A 16166-nucleotide genomic window follows, 5' to 3' on the forward strand; every position below is an offset into this window, starting at 1 on the left:
TGACCAGCAGTGCTATGGAATTTGAAGAGGCATGACACTTTTTTGCCCCCAAAATTGAGGTGCATCTTAACCAATCCCCATTCTTTCAGTACCTGGAACAAAAAAAGCATCTCAAGCTCATATTCCTCTTCCTGGCAATTAAACCTTCAATAAAGGACTCAATAAGCAACAATGTCTTTTCATAAATCTGTTATGCCAGGTGTGCATAAGGCTCCTGAAATATTGTGTGCTCTCTTTTGATGTATTTTTAATAGTTTTAAAATTATTGCTAACCTCTCCATGCTAACAAATGTGGATACTTCCCGATGTGTTTCTCAGGCCCCTTCTACACTGCCATATAATCCAGATTATCAATAAACTAATTCACATTATCTGCTTTGAAGTGGATTATAGAAGTCTACACTTTAACACACTGCGCCCCTGGTGGTGGCGCAGTGTGTTAAAGCGCTGAGCTGCTGAACTTGCGGACCAAAAGGTCCCAGGTTCAAATCCTGGGAGCAGAATGAGCGCCCGCTGTTAGCCCCAGCACCTGCCATCCTAGCAGTTCGAAAACATGCAAATGTGAGTAGATCAATAGGTACCGCTCCGGCGGGAAGGTAAGGGCGCTCCATGCAGTCATGCCGGCCACATGACCTTGGAGGTGTCTACGGGCAACGCCGGCTCTTCAGCTTAGAAATGGAGATGAGCACCAACCCCCAGAGTCGGTCACGACTGGACTTAACGTCAGGGAAAAACCTTTACCTTACCTTACCTTATATTGCCATATAACCTGGTTCAAAGCAGATAATCTGAATTTTATATGGTAGTGTAAAAGGGGCCTGAGAGGTCCTGTTTTGGCATAATTTCTAGTGAAACCCAAGCCCCCCCCCCCCCCCCCCCCCGGAATATGCTATTGGATAGAATGGCATATTCCTGCCTGGGGAAAATCGAATGGTTGAATGCAAGAAGATCAAAGTTAGACAATGCAAATACACATTTTTTTAAAAAAGCATATTTTTATTTATTATATTGCTATCATACATCACACCTAAGAATTTCAGGATCACAGGGACTATTTTTAAGAAATACAGGTTCTTCTTTTTCCAAAGCACTTCTAATTTGGAAATAAACCTAAGACCCTCTAATGGTATATATGCATTTGTAAAAGCTTTGCATGGTGGTTTCATTACAGAAAAACAAAACACACATTCTGGGTCACACCAGAGACAAAACCCTGCACAGAACCATTTATTTTAGTGGAGAGCAGTTAACAGCTTGTCAAAGACAGATGAGAGGTTGTAACCAAAGTTGTAGAGAGACGTGTGTGCGTATAGCCAAATGAGTTAAACATTATGCAAGGCATCCCTCCTCTGCCCTTTATGACTTGTAAAATGGGCATTTCGTGTAATAGCAGACATTTTGAGAAAGTGAAGAAATTAACAGCATATAGAGACAATTAATTATAACTCATTACTGTACAATTATTGTATCTCAAATAAAAACAGTAGAATGAAACATCAAGCTTATCCATGTTGCAAAATTGTCTTCAAAATACGACAATCTGGTGTGCCAGGAAAAACTGGAAGACTGCAAAACCTTTCAGTACTGAAAATGTATCTTAATTATGCTGGAGTTTTTTAAAAAATACAAGATTTTTATATATGTGTATATAAAACCATACTCCCAAACTCCAATAAAGCTAAATGCTTGTGTAGTCTTATGATGTTAATACCATACCTACCACAGTGGCTGCTTGTATCTTGTTATGTACAAGAGTCTCGCTTATACAAACGTTCTGTATTATCCAACGCAATCTGCCTTTTAGTAGTCAGTGTTTTGTAGTCAATGTTTTCAATACATTGCAATGTTTTGGTTCTAAATTCGTAAATACAGTAATTACTACATAACATTACTATGTATTGAACTGCTTTTTGTTGTAAAACATGATGTTTTGGTGCTTAATTTGTAAAATCATAACATAATTTGATGTTTAATAGGCATTTCCTTAATCTTTCCTTATTATCCAACCTTTTGGCTTATCCAACGTTCTGCTGGTCCGTTTATGTTGGATAAGTGGGACTCTACTGTATATCATCTGCATCCAGGACCACCAGTTGCTCCTTAAGACTAATTGAATGTTCTTATCTTAATTGGACTTGTAATGTAGACAGGTCTAGCCAGCACGCTAAAGGTTTCAGGCAACCGACTTCCTTGTTTCTTGTTGGAAACTGAACTTGATGCAAAACACGTTGTCTCTTTTATGCTATGGCTCTTTCGCCAGTAGTCCACAACTATGCCTAGATGGGGGCCTTCAATTGCTGACATTCCAGGAGGTTGTTATATCCTTCTTTTTTTGTTTAGTAGTCCAAAACTGAAACACTTCTTTCCTTCTTGAATTACAGGGGCTGTCATCAGCACAGGTTTCCATCCTTCTCTGCACAGGTTAAAGCTGAAGGAAGATTCAGCACCAGTAAAGATATAGGTGGGAGGAGGGCAAGCAGACTTACTAAAACATTAAAATGACATTGCATCAACTTCCCTCATGTTGGGAGAGCAAGCAAAAAACCATATCCACAGGTTCTGCACCCACAATTCAATCAATTTGTGACTTGAAAAGATAAATTTGGAGACCCCCCCCCCCCAAAAAAAAAAAACAAATCTTAATTTTGTTGCATGTTGAACATTATGCTGATGTGTAGGCATATCCTGCTGTAACCTCCCCACCATGTCACAGATCTTCAGGATGTCAACATCATGGATTTGAGTGGTTCACCATTTTATATAATGGATGCCATTTTACTATGCCATTGTATATAATGGAACTTGAGCCTCCACCGATTTTAGTATCCACAGGAGGGTGGGGCTGGAAACAAACCATAGTGAACCACTGTGATGGTATAAGAACAATAAACTGTCTCACAATGAATCAGGCCATTGGCCCACCTTAGTGAGTTTACACTCACTGGCAGTAGCTCTCCAATGTTGACTTAAAATAGCAGGGACTGAAGCTTCTCCAAGCAAAAATGAGCTCTGCTATTGACCTACGGACTTTCGTTTTTTTAATTGCATAGTCATGCTACTATCCTGATACTCAGCAATGTATTTATTAAATATGTTGAACAGTGGAGATCTCTCTGACCAAGAGAGGGAAATCCAGAAACAGACTCTCTGTGTACAGACTGCCCTGCATTTTGAACTTAAAATGATGAACAGCAGATCATACAGTTCTTTGCAATTATCAGCATAGCCTGACAAATGCCACAAATGCACAGCAATACACAAATTACAGGGCAGGATGCTTACTCTCTATGCTTCTCCTGATAACTGTTTTTTTTTTTTTGCAAGAGTGGGAAGTAGGAGAGTAAAAGAGAGGAAAGAGAAAATGTTTATGAGTTGTGCAAATTTAATAGAGAGTGAACATAACATCACAGTTCAATCTAGATATTATACACTGGCCTTGAATAATAGCATCTAGATTTTAGTTTTTCGGAATGCATACTCCTAGTACTAGTTTTACTATGGTAGAAATATTATTTAAACAAGATTATGTTCATGTGTGAAAACTACATATTTGTATGCTATATTTCAAAGAAAGGAACTGGCAAAACCACCTCTGAATGTTCCTTGGTTCACTCTAAGTTGACATGTGACTTGAAGACACACACACTAATGCTAAAACTAGAGACAGCCAACTACAAAGTTATGTCCATAATTCCCCTGAATTATGTGGGCCATAGGTAATGCATATTCCATGCATCCACCCCATGCTTAAATGTCTTTATCTGTGGTATCAGGTCATCTGTTAGTGACAGCCATGGTGAATGTGCTCCTGGAATTCTCCTCTCCTACTATTTCTAAATGATCCAACACTGGGAAATGAATTTCAACACGTTGAACTCCACAAAGAACAAGATTTCAGTTAAGTGCTTAATCTGTGGCCTATATCACAATCCATACATTATTGAAGCTGGATACCAAAATAAATAGGACTTGGTCCCCCACAAGTAATTAATAATGTTATGTTACAATCAAAGGCTACAAAAGTATAAAAAATGTTCAAAGTCAGATGCACAATAGTTCTAGTTACCAACTCCACTTTTGAATCAATGAAGAGTTCACAGAGTTCTTCTTTTCATACAGGATGTCCACAAGCTCCAGATTCTTTGACCGCAACCAAGTTTTTGAAAAGAACACATGGAGGGGAGTGAGGTTTCCACACTGTCTCCTTTTACGCCTTAAAAATTGGCTTTAATCATACAAAAGTGAGCCATATGGATCCGGATCAATTCTGTTCTAAATGTAGCCTTCCCTTCTGATATGACTATATGTACTGAAACCAAGTACAGTAACTATAAAGTTTCGATTTAAATAAAACTTATCTGTGCTCCAGTGACACTAAGACTTCAGTTGAAGTGTGAATTCAGATGCCTCAAAAAATCCTCCTTGGATGTAAGCGATGGTGGGAAAACTTTCTGACAGAATTCACATATTTCAGACTGATTGAGTTCTGGGTTTTCAGAAGCAAATGTCAATAAGTCACTGTCTTCAGAGTGATATGGTTTCCAGTGTGGCTGCAAGAAGTGGAATGAAAAGTCAGTGCTTTATATAAAGTACATGCTATTTTTTTCTCTACTGGCTAGAGAGTGTTTTTGTTTTGGTAATCATATAGCAAATATAGAATCCAACTATCCTTTTTGTAAGCTGTCCCAAGGACATGCCAGTTGGATGATATGTAGAACAAAATAGTAACAAAATACAGTAACTTAGTCTAACTACTGAAGCTTTGCTCTTTATTGAAAGTCTCAAAGGAGTGGTGAACACATAAAGCTGAATTTACCTACTAGTCCCAAATAGCATAGACTCCCTAAATTGATGAAAACTTGATAAATCAACATTTATGTAAATTCCATAAATTCAAAGAGTCTACATTAGTTGAGACTAACCATTTGATTTAGACCATAAAATATTTGTATTTAAAAAATGCTTATCAGCTAAGGCATTTCTTGGTAGTAATTTAGCTCTGTATATACATATGCTATATTTTCTATTCCATTGTATGTCAAAATATATCAACTATATGTCTCAAACGGCACCTCTGTTTTAAACACATTAATATCGTAAATATACAAGCAATAGTTTGGTTACCAAAATTGCTAGCCAAGATAAGATCAGTTTAATTCATGGATGAACCTAGCTGAAAACATACTCTCTATAGTTTGGGGGTTAAATGTACATCCATGGGTTTTTTTTTCCTCCTAGGATAGTTTGTTATTATTTTTTCTGTAGTACTCAAGGGATAATTAGTGACTTATTATTTTGTTGCAATTCTTATTTTGTCAAAGCAAATGTTTTGACGGGGAAGTATTTGCTCAATGTTCCAAAGATTTGGTCCCTTGATTTCTAAACGTAAGTACACATTTTGAAAGGCACTAAAATAGGGGAAAATCATCTGGGAAGAGGAGAAAAGGGCAGAAGGCAAGTGACAATTTTTCACAGTTACTTTAGTTGATGCAGTGACTTATCTTAGGACAAATATCTCAGTACTAAGTTGGGAAGGCAGGCGAGCAAGGGAGATTTGAGGCTAGACAAAGCAAACTGTGTTCGGAAGTTTCTTTGATATGTGTCTGTAAGCACTTCAACTACAAGCTATTCATATATTTAAAAACCTAAAAAACTCTGATACGCAGCTATTCATTTAAAAGAGCGGCGAGTGCTTTAGAAGTCCATTCTCTGTCTAAATGACAGTTAATATTTGTCCAAATACTTCAGCAGACTTTGGGCTGTGGATATTTTACTGTGGTCAGTCATCAATCTGCACAGAACATAGACTAATTAAATGTAATTACATCCAAGTTCTAAGAAACAGACTACCTTTTGTTGGTGTAAATTGCTTCAGAAATGTGTCTAGGCACTGATGCATATTTTAACTATCACTATAGAAGTGTACTTTTAATTACTTATTTGCAACTCTGCCTTGATTTAAAGTGGCAGTTGTAATAACAATAATATGAGGCATGATTATATGCTGTAATATCTGTGCCATTCTTGCTGCATTTACTTGATTTAAGCACACATCAGACTGAGGGACTTATCTTTAACAATTTTACTCACTGTATTTTAATCTGGAGTCAAGCTGCATTCTCACTTATCAGAAGGTTAAACCACCGATTTCAGTGGGTCTTATTTCTGAGTAGCTATATAAGGGATTTTACTATAAATTTCTTCAACGTCTATTGCAAGATTATCTGGTCTAACAATGCATTTCTTCAGGATGCATTTTTTAAAACTGTAGACCGATCTAGGATATTACGCAGGCTTTTATTTTAGATCTATGTCAACAGTTATGCCTTTTCACTGGATGGAGTTGTATGTATGTCCAAGGTATCTATCATTATTGGTGTTTTCAACCCATTAATTATCTTTTAACTGGCGGATTAATCCATTAAATAACATTTCATACTGCCACAACTTCCATGTTTTGAGATATTCAAGGAAACATAAATAGCTTACAACTTAACCAACAAAACGACAACTCATAATTAAAAGGAAAGACCATCTTTAGTATTTTCTATTTCAGTAGCACACCGTAACTCTTGAAAACAAACAAGTATGTCCTTAAATTGCAGCTCACAGATTAACATGTACCCTTGCCAACTACTAAATTAATGCTGTAGCTGATGCATGTAGCCTTAGTTATTCTCTCACTTTTTCTTTTAAAAAATGATGGCAGAATTTTCAATTGTCAGCCAAATGGTGAGGCCTTGTGGTGTAAAAGGAGTGTTATAACTCTAAAAGATCAATCATTATACACAAAAATGATTCCAAACAGAAAGAGATGTTGAAGTGTTTCGCTGAACTGGTACTACGTACATTCATTTCACAGCAATGCACAATTTCTCTCAAAATATTTCCTTTTCTCACCCTGAATCAATCTGATTGCTAAACCAGATCCTTGAATGACACAGAATGCACAGGTGCTTCAACGTCCTAATCCTTCATTTCAGCCTAGATTCTCATTTCATTCTCTATTATCATTTTCAATGGAACAGGTTTCAGTCCAGATGCTTAAGAAGCTGCAACCAAATTTTTCTATTTTTTCTATTGGCAAGAGCCAAATTTATTAAATCAACGGAGAGTCAGTGTGCTAATGACTTAATAGATGTCAATTACACTGCATTTATGTTTCTTCTCCTCATCTTTGTTAAGATGTGTAGTAAATACATGGCAGAATGCCTCTCTCTAGCCAAAAAAGCGATAGTTGTGGGGAGGGCGATAAATCAGCAATACAGACCAGCATTATAGTTCATAAGGGCATATAAACATCAGTGGAAGCTTCTGCTGATACACTCATTTTGCCTCTCCCAGTAACAGGGTCAGGTCCCTTTTCACATGCCTCAGGAAATCCTTACTTATAGAAAATGGACCTCTCCTATTTTCCCTACTGCTATTAAAATAAAATACTATGGATGTATCAAAAGAATCAAACTATCAACCCTTCTAATTCCCTGTTCGCCCCACCAGTTCAATAGACATCTCGCGCAATGATCAATCAATTTGCCCCAAGGAACTGGGAAAATGACGCTTCCGTTTGATGTTTTGTTTTATGTCTTATATAGCAGGTTGATTTTTTATTTAAATTTAGTTGTTAAGTCATAATTTGTTTTTATATGTTGAGTTGTTAATTTTCATTATTATGGGTGTATGGTTGTTGAGTTTAGGCATTGAATGTCTAAATTTTATGTTTGGAATCCGCCCTGAGTCCTTCCGGGGAGATAGGGCTGAATATAAATAAAGATGATGATGATTATATTTTTCATTAACTGGACCTGAAGTGTCAATCCATTAACATGAACCCTCCATATTCATACATTAGAAAGGCATGCATATATTTAGAAAGCGTGATGAAGGTAGCAAAATATTTAGGCAAACATATGCAGTTGTATATTTAATGGCTTCTAAAATCACATTGGCTTCTTCTACTGAAGTTTCTGGATAAGACGCACAATTTTAATCAGAGGCCTTATGTTCTCCATTCCTTCCTGGATACAACTAACAAATATTGGAACTATTTTCAGTTGCCAGTTTTCTTTCCAAACGTAAACACTTAAAATATCAAGACTTCCTGGCTGTCACTGAATTGTAGCACTGGCCATTCACATTTCAGAATATGTACCCTCCTATGCTTCTTGTGATTTATTTCAAGAATATAAAATCTTCTAGCTTCATGCCTCAAACGCTGCGGCAGTTCAACACCAATTTTCCTGTACTTTTTAAGCTGCATATTTCTCTATCAACCTGCAATCGCATATCAGCTATTTCACATGCTTTAATATACAATGCAGGGTGCCATCTATTGAGAAATGAATACACAGACTAGTTAAAAGAACAAGCAGGAGACATATTGGAGAAAAGGGAAAGTAACAAGTAATAGAGCGGATGCTTTGCAACACCACAGGAATCTTACTAGTAATAGAAGAAATAGTTTAATTTGTTTTGATCCAACCCAATTCAGAATTTGATGGGATGCAAAACAAAAACTGGTTAGTCATCAAATAATTCAGTGCAGGAAGCTAAAGCCTAGTATAGAAAATAAACTAGATCTGGTATAAAATATATAATCAGTCTACTAATGTAGAGCTCCTTATTTTATTTCAGAATAAAACTGAATAAAGGCAAAATTAAGAATTTAAGCCAACGAGTTTAAAATTAAGTGCCGGTTTGTGAAATGGGGTAAAATGTGGAAGTATACCTTACAAAATCTTTAAACAAGAAGCCATGACACCAAAAATAGTGCTGGTTCTTCATGATAACACTCACTATACTTTTAAAAGTCACATCTACTTGCCCATTAATTCATTAGTTTTCAGTAGAGTTTATCATTTTAAATGACATGGGTGCCACTGCAAATATATTGAGGGATTTCCTAAACATATCTGTTTACAGAAATAACTAATGACTTAGAAATGTAAGATTATATACTTTAATATTGTCAGATCTTAGATTAAATGTATCACTTCATTCTGTAACTGTAGAAAATACTAGATCACCTTTTTTTAAGGTGAAAAGATTAACCGGATTAAAGCAATCTGAAATCCATACACAGTGCACACTTAATCAGCTGGAAGCTATAAGCGCTATCTGTTTATAAATGTACCAACATGTGAAGATTAAATTCAAGCAAAAATATGTCTGGACTGAAACTGCCATCAGTACATATTGATTTTATGTGTCACAAACTCTACAAGTCAATTAACTTTTTGTGTTTTATCTAAATGTTTCCTTGCCAAGGCAGGAGTTCTGATGTTGCCTTGGATCCTAATGGCATGCAACAGAGACAGAAGCCACAGGCGTAGCCTGCACCTGATGCAGTAAACTTAAGACTATGAAATCCCATGCTACCAAATTCTTAGTCTCAAAGGTGCTATAGAATTTGTTTGCATATATAGCTATAGTGGTTACAGTGCTGGATTAAGGATGATATACTGTCAGAAATCCTGACATAAGAAACAAAGATAACGAATGAGAAATTAAGAGGGAGGGAGGGAAGAATATTTGATTTAGTAGTTTTTTGGGGGAATAAAACTGCATTATTTCCTTATCATTGGCTAAGCTGGATGGTATTCATGTGAATTGTGGGACAAAATATCCGAAGGCCCCAAATACTTCATTCTTGTTTTAAGGCATGCTACATCAGGCTCAAAACTGGGAATACGAGCTATAGTTCCAGAATAAATAGCAAGTGTAAGATGGTGGCACAATGACAGCTAGGCATTTGGGCTAATGCAAATATTTTGCATTAATTTCGTAGATATTAAGCAAAGTGATATGTTTAGTATCTTCCAAAACATGATCAATTTTCTATATTTTGCACCAATATAAAATTATTGCTATTCTAAAAAAAAGGAGGTACCTGTTGAGGTGATCCAGGGGTTACCTCATTTGTTTCTAAGGCAGGAAAGTTCATTTCAGCGTCATCTTGTTTTGGGAAGGCTGTGTTTCCATAGCTGTATAAAAAAGGTACTTTAAAACACGAAGTTTTGTCCACTGGAGTCTGGACGTGTGCATTCGCTTGGGCTGAGGCTTTGGTTATGTTGGTAGATGCTGGATTATGTACTGCTGGAGTGGCAGAGTGAGGGCCAAGCTCCTCAAACAAGTTGCATTTCATCTCGCTGAAGTTCACATCCTGGTCTGCAAGGTCCCTGTTCACCTGAAGTAAGGCTTCAGCTCCTGGGATACATGGGATTGGAGGAGCATCTGTGGTACTCTCTAAGAAAGTGGTGTCGTTCTCTGTAGGGGGGAATTTCACATTCAGCTTTGAGAGCGATTCCACTGAGTTTTCCTCTTCATCTTGACCAATTTCTCTCACTGTGATGGATGTGAAGTGTGGAACGTCCGTGGTTATGCCCCTTTTCACCCAAGGACTGCAAACATCATCTGCTTGTTCATCAGTGCACTGGATCGGCTTGGAGAATGGAATTTCTGTAAAGGTAGATCCCAAGGAAATGGTTAAAGGGTATACAAAATGGGCTGGGTCACACACAGCTCTCAGTGTGTTGTTGGGCTACAAATGCTAGCATCCCCTGATACTTAGGGCTGCCGGGAGTTACAGTCTAAACAAATCTGAAAAACTATACAATTCCCACCTTGATCCAAGACACACAGCACCAGACAAATCAAAGCATCAACTAATTGTACATATAAAATGGAAGTTGTGCCACTCCCAAAATCTTGGAATGTCCTGACATCACAGGATGACAGGACTCTTCCATGAAAATTCACTGATTTCTCATTTACTGAAGCTCTTCTATAGAACCAGAGATACATGCTTTTGTGCCTATATCACCTAATCCAGTGGTTCTCAACCTGTGGGTCCCCAGACATTTTGGCTTTCAACTTCCAGAAACCCTAACAGCTGGTAAACTGGCTGGGATTTCTGGAAGTTGTAGGCCAAAACACCTGGGGACTCACAGGTTGAGAACCACTGACCTAATCCTTTCTTTGAATAGCCCAGCAACTAGACCAGAGATGATGAACAAATGGTCCTCCAGGTGCTGCTGTATTGTCGATTCATCACTTTGAATGGAGCCCCCAATGGTGTAGTGGGTTAAAGCCTTGTGACTTGAAGGTTGGGTTGCTGACCCAAAGGCTGCCAGGTTCAAATCCAACCCGAGGAGAGTGAGGATGAGCTCCCTCTATCAGCTCCAGCTCCATGCAGGGACATGGGAGAAGCCTCCCATAAGGATGGTAAAAAACATCCAGGAGTCCCCTGGGCTACATCCTTGCAGACGGCTAATTCTCTCACACCAGAAGTGATTTGAAGTTTCTCAAGTCGCTTTTGAGACAATAAAGAAAATCACTTTGTATGCTGGTTAGTAGTGATGGGAGCTGTAATCCAACAACACTTGGAAAGCCTATGTTTTCTAGCCCTGAAAAGGATGTGGCTTTTAATATAAATACAGAAAGATCATGACCCTATCCCATTCAGGGGAGACTTCCTATGAGTAGTTCTTTAGCAACACCTAATGCCAGTGGTTAAGGAATGATAAATAATTGGTTTACATTTTTTGGGCTGGGGGATTGCAGCTCAAAATATCTGGAGACCAAAGGGCTATCCATCCCTTGTCTAGAAATTGTAATCGGTTTTACTATCTTTGCAGTGTTCAGTGCTAAAATGGCTGCAAGATGTCTTTTTCATGTCTCTTCTACTGCAGGCTGCATACTACCATGAAGACAGAATAAATATGATGATAGCCATCCTATCATCATATTTATGTATCTGGAGCAGAGATACAAAAGGGAGAAGATTTGGCTTGGCAGCCATTTCAACTTGCAAGGCTGCAAAAACAGTCCAGTCCAACCCGTTGGCATTACTAGGGTTGGTGCCAGCCATGCAGTAACCTATGGACCTCCTCCTGTACCAGACAATATTGTAGCTAAAATACAATAAAGTTTGACCAAATGAGTAGCTACAATAAACAGCAGCAACAAAAACATCAATGCTTGCTTGTAGCATGTGGAGAAGCAACGACGTGATTTGAAGCATCATTCTATTTGGGTAATAATGAAAACTCCAGTTGCAGCACAAGCACATCAGAAGGTTCAAAAAGTAAATCGGCATTGAGTTTTAGCCTTGTAGGTATATTGATATAGTACATGTAACCTGGGTTTACAAAACATGTTTTTGTGGTTAAATCTAATTACAGGGATTTTAAAAAATACAAATAACAAATTTATGCTGAAGTGCAATACAAAAGTTTTATAGACTGTCATTTTGGAGTCACCCTTTCTGATGGTCTCACCAGGTGTAGTATGTACCCCCTTAGTGACATTCAATGGCCCAAGAAGATATTTACTCAGAGATGGATAAACTTTGGTCAAAACTGTATTTCATCCTATAACCCCGATATATAGGATATTTCATCCTATAACCCCGAAAAGCCTTGTCAGGTTTGGCTAATATTTAAATAAGTGGCACTTAGTGCAAAACATTTAACAGGTTTTCACATAGTCTAGTATGTAACTTTATTATAGAATGAACTGAGCCCAAATTTGGCTTTTTGCTAGGCACAGAATATGAGCTGGTATGGCCAACCAAAAGTTAAAACCCTATAAGTCCTCACAACAACTTGAAAGTCTTAATTTATGGACGCTAGAGTGAAATATCTATGTAAATCATTGCTAAACTGCAATAGCTTTTAAAGTAAGTTGTAAACATATTGATATTAGCTATATGCATTTGTTGTTAAATAATAGAAAATATGATACAACAGAATTTGCTCAAATTAAGCGATGTTAGCAGTTGGGGCCCAGGACTGTGAGTCTCATATAACCAGTTACTGGGGTGGCATTATGGATTAGATAATCTATGGTGTTATCTAACACACATTATCCTTCTGATTAACAGAAGGAAAGGATTTGAAAGCGATTAAATTGTATTTATCTCCAAACCAAAATGCAGTAGTTGTTCATACTCATGCAATTCATTCAGAATATTATTGTGCAAGTGCTATTGAAAGGAATGAACAGTACAGATTGGCACTGTTGCCTTTCTTATACTAACCGAAACTGAACATTTCAGGTTATGTTCTGTGACCATAACGTTATGCTTTGAGATGTGTCTCATGAAGGCTGCAAAACACATCGCAGACACAAAAAGGCTCTTTGATATGGATGCTTTCCATACCATGAGTAACACCAGATTTACAGATCCCAATATATGTTTGCTTAAAGCAAAATAACTACAGGTCAACACTACTCATCATGTTTTTTTTTCTTTTCTTGCATGAATACAATTCTTCTACAGCAAATGGGGCAGAGTGAATGTGACTACAGCATTCACTTGTGAAGCGAAGTAAGAATTTTTACTGTGCTAAAAACAGAGCTTGCAAAAATTCATTTCCGAGAACTTCAGTTCCCAGAAGCTTTGATTCAGAAGTAATGATTCCAAGTACTGCTTGGAGGTAGACAGATCAAGACAGACAGAGCAAGCAGTAGCTTCCTTCCTAGAAAGTTAAATCTCACATACATTTCAGTTTCATGTAGGATAAATGTTATGTGGGATTATTCCATAATTCTAGAGCACTACATGATACAATAGAAAGGGGCAAGACACAAATAAGTGGCATAGCAAAACAACAACAATGCATAGCATTCAGTCAAAAGAGCAAGATCACACAAGAAGATATGCAGTAAAACAATACCAGTTGCAGGTTCTCTTCGTATGTTAAATTTACTCAGCTGGTCTGTCTGTGATTTTGCTAATGTGCGGATGCGGTAAAATTCTTCCTTCATGCTCCAGAAAACACTCTCCAGTTCATCCCTAAAATTAATGATTTGAAATGTAATGTAATATTCAAAGACATGGTCATGTTAGTCTCTACTATTGTAGAGACTACTAGAGACTACTATTGTTGGTGGTTTTCTTAAACCAGTTCCCTAACAAACATATTACTGGGAACTCTGACACCATATCAGAAGCCAGACTCGGGGGAAAAAAAGGAATGATATTGGAAATGTGTGATGTGATCTCTCAATTTTTAAAGCACTAATTTATTCCTGGGGGAAGAAGGGTTCAGCAATTTCCTGATGCAATGTCTCTCCAAACTGATACTGCAATATACCTACACTGCGGAATGAACAACAAGGTAAGGTGAATCTGTACAGGGCTAATTATGTTTATAGATAAATGGTTAAACTTGCTTTACGGTTTGCTTTACAGTTTAAGAAAAAATATTAAGAAATTTGAGAACAGGGCTCTATGTCACATCTGTGTTGGTATTCAGTATTAAAAGCACAATGAATCTTGAGAATTTTCCTGCCATTCACTCTTGAAAGCTATTAGGAAAAAATCTTTCCTCCTGTCAATGCCACACTATTATACCTGGCATCATCAACAGACATGCTTAGTTAAATTCTTCAAACTATGCAGTGTTTAAAGATATAGGAGTGGAAATGATGATAGTGTATATGGCATGGTTGCCAGGATCTAAACCATCACAATGGAAGAGGGCAAAGCCATTTGCAGAGATGCACATCACAATTATGGAACTTTTCTAATTTGAATGATGACATGAAGGGAGGAGAAGCCAGCTCTAAGCTATGTCATTGTGAGACTCTGGTAGGGATGATGATGATGTTGATGATGAGGGTACAACATGGTTAAAACATAGATAAAATATAACACTATTAAATGCATATATTAAAATACACAGGACAAAGATTGACAGCAATACTAATAAAATGTAACATTAAAATTCATGATTAAAACTGACTGAGTAGGCCTGCTGGAAGAGATAGATCTTAAGTTGTGTCACATGTCTCTTCTGGAAGGTTGTTCCACAGTCTTGGGGCGGCCAATAAAGAAGTCCTCTGAGTGACATTTGCCAGTCAGGTTCTGGCTGGTGGAGTAGTCACCCCCCAGAGGACCTCAGTGTTCGGGGTGGATTGTACGGGAGAAGGTGATCTTGTAGGTGTGATGTGACCTAGATGTTTCTGTAACCAATCTGGCTTGAACTAATTGGAATTTCCAAACTTGGTACAGAGGTAGTCTAATGTAAAGCGCATAGCAGAAGTTCAACCTTGAGGTTACCAGTGAATGCACTGTCCTCTTTAGGTCCTCCAACTTTAGGAAGGGGCACACTTACTGGACATACGAATGCTTCAGGGCATGGGAAGCCATCCACCTTTCCATTCTGACTATATGTTTTCTCTTTAATTTAAATTAGGGTGACTTCAGAACATGAACCATACGTTCTTGTACAATCTGCCCCAAGCACTTGGGTGCTCTGGGGAATGTCTACTCCAATCAGCCAGAACCTGACTGGCAACTGTCCCCCAGAGGACTTTTTTATTGGCCACCCCAAGATTGTGGAATGACCTGCCAAAAGAGCTCTGACAGCTAAATCAACTGTCACAATTTAAAAGAGAATTAAAGACATATCTCTTCCAGAAGTCCTACCTTGTCAATGATAAACTATGAATTTCAAAATTGCAAGTGTTTGTTATAAATGATTTTAATGTATTTTAGTCTTTGGCTTATGTCTTGTAATATATGTGTTGTAATGGTTTTATATTTTTATTTGTGTATTTTAACTAGGGTGTATCCTCAAGCCTTGAGGAGAGGAAGGTAAGGAATAATAATAATACCATTTATGCAACAGGCCTAAGTACCCATTCATTTAGGCGTTTCATGATGGAACTTATAACACAACTATTCCCCGCACCCCCAAATAGCACTCAGGGACAACTGGTTTATCATTTAATTTAATCTTTGGGTGCTTAAACAGGATTTCCTGGCATTGTATTTAATAACTGCGCACTGGAGAAGACCAAAGAAAAACAGTAAAGGATTTGTGATTTTAAAAACTGGATTGCAAGGTTAAACAAGAAATAATTACCAAAAACAATCCCCCAATTTTTTTAAAGAAAAAAAGTGATATACCTTTCATAAACAGCTGCACCAAAGGGCCCTGGAGATAAATCCTGCCTAGATGAAGAAGGTTTTTCATTCCTTGCCTTTAAAAAAGATCAAAGGTATGAAAGCAAAGATGTTTGTGTTATAGCAACCTAACAAAATTCCTTTATGTGAATTAATATATTAAACAGATAAATATAGTAACAACTTTGCAATTGTACTACGTTTGCCTCTTTCCTTTTTTACTGAATTAAAATAAAATATTAAAATGGTT

General features: G+C 37.4%; 1 protein-coding gene across 4 annotated transcripts in view; it reads right to left on the reverse strand.

Annotated features, from left to right (window-relative positions):
• Positions 1–975: 975 nt before the first annotated feature.
• Positions 976–16166, reverse strand: part of tank (TRAF family member associated NFKB activator) — a 62859-nt gene continuing 47668 nt past the window's right edge. For all 4 annotated transcript variants that reach the window (XM_062965270.1, XM_008119139.2, XM_008119137.3 and 1 more), the window contains exons 6-9: positions 15920–15993; positions 13680–13798; positions 9890–10458; positions 976–4550 (exon numbers count right to left, since the gene is read on the reverse strand). In XM_062965270.1, the coding sequence (XP_062821340.1) occupies positions 4383–4550; positions 9890–10458; positions 13680–13798; positions 15920–15993 (930 nt within the window). In that variant the 3' untranslated portion in view covers positions 976–4382. The remainder of the gene's footprint in view (positions 4551–9889; positions 10459–13679; positions 13799–15919; positions 15994–16166) is intronic.

The sequence above is a fragment of the Anolis carolinensis genome, chromosome 1 (assembly GCF_035594765.1).
Source record: "Anolis carolinensis isolate JA03-04 chromosome 1, rAnoCar3.1.pri, whole genome shotgun sequence".
NCBI classification, from domain to species: Eukaryota; Metazoa; Chordata; class Lepidosauria; order Squamata; family Dactyloidae; genus Anolis; species Anolis carolinensis.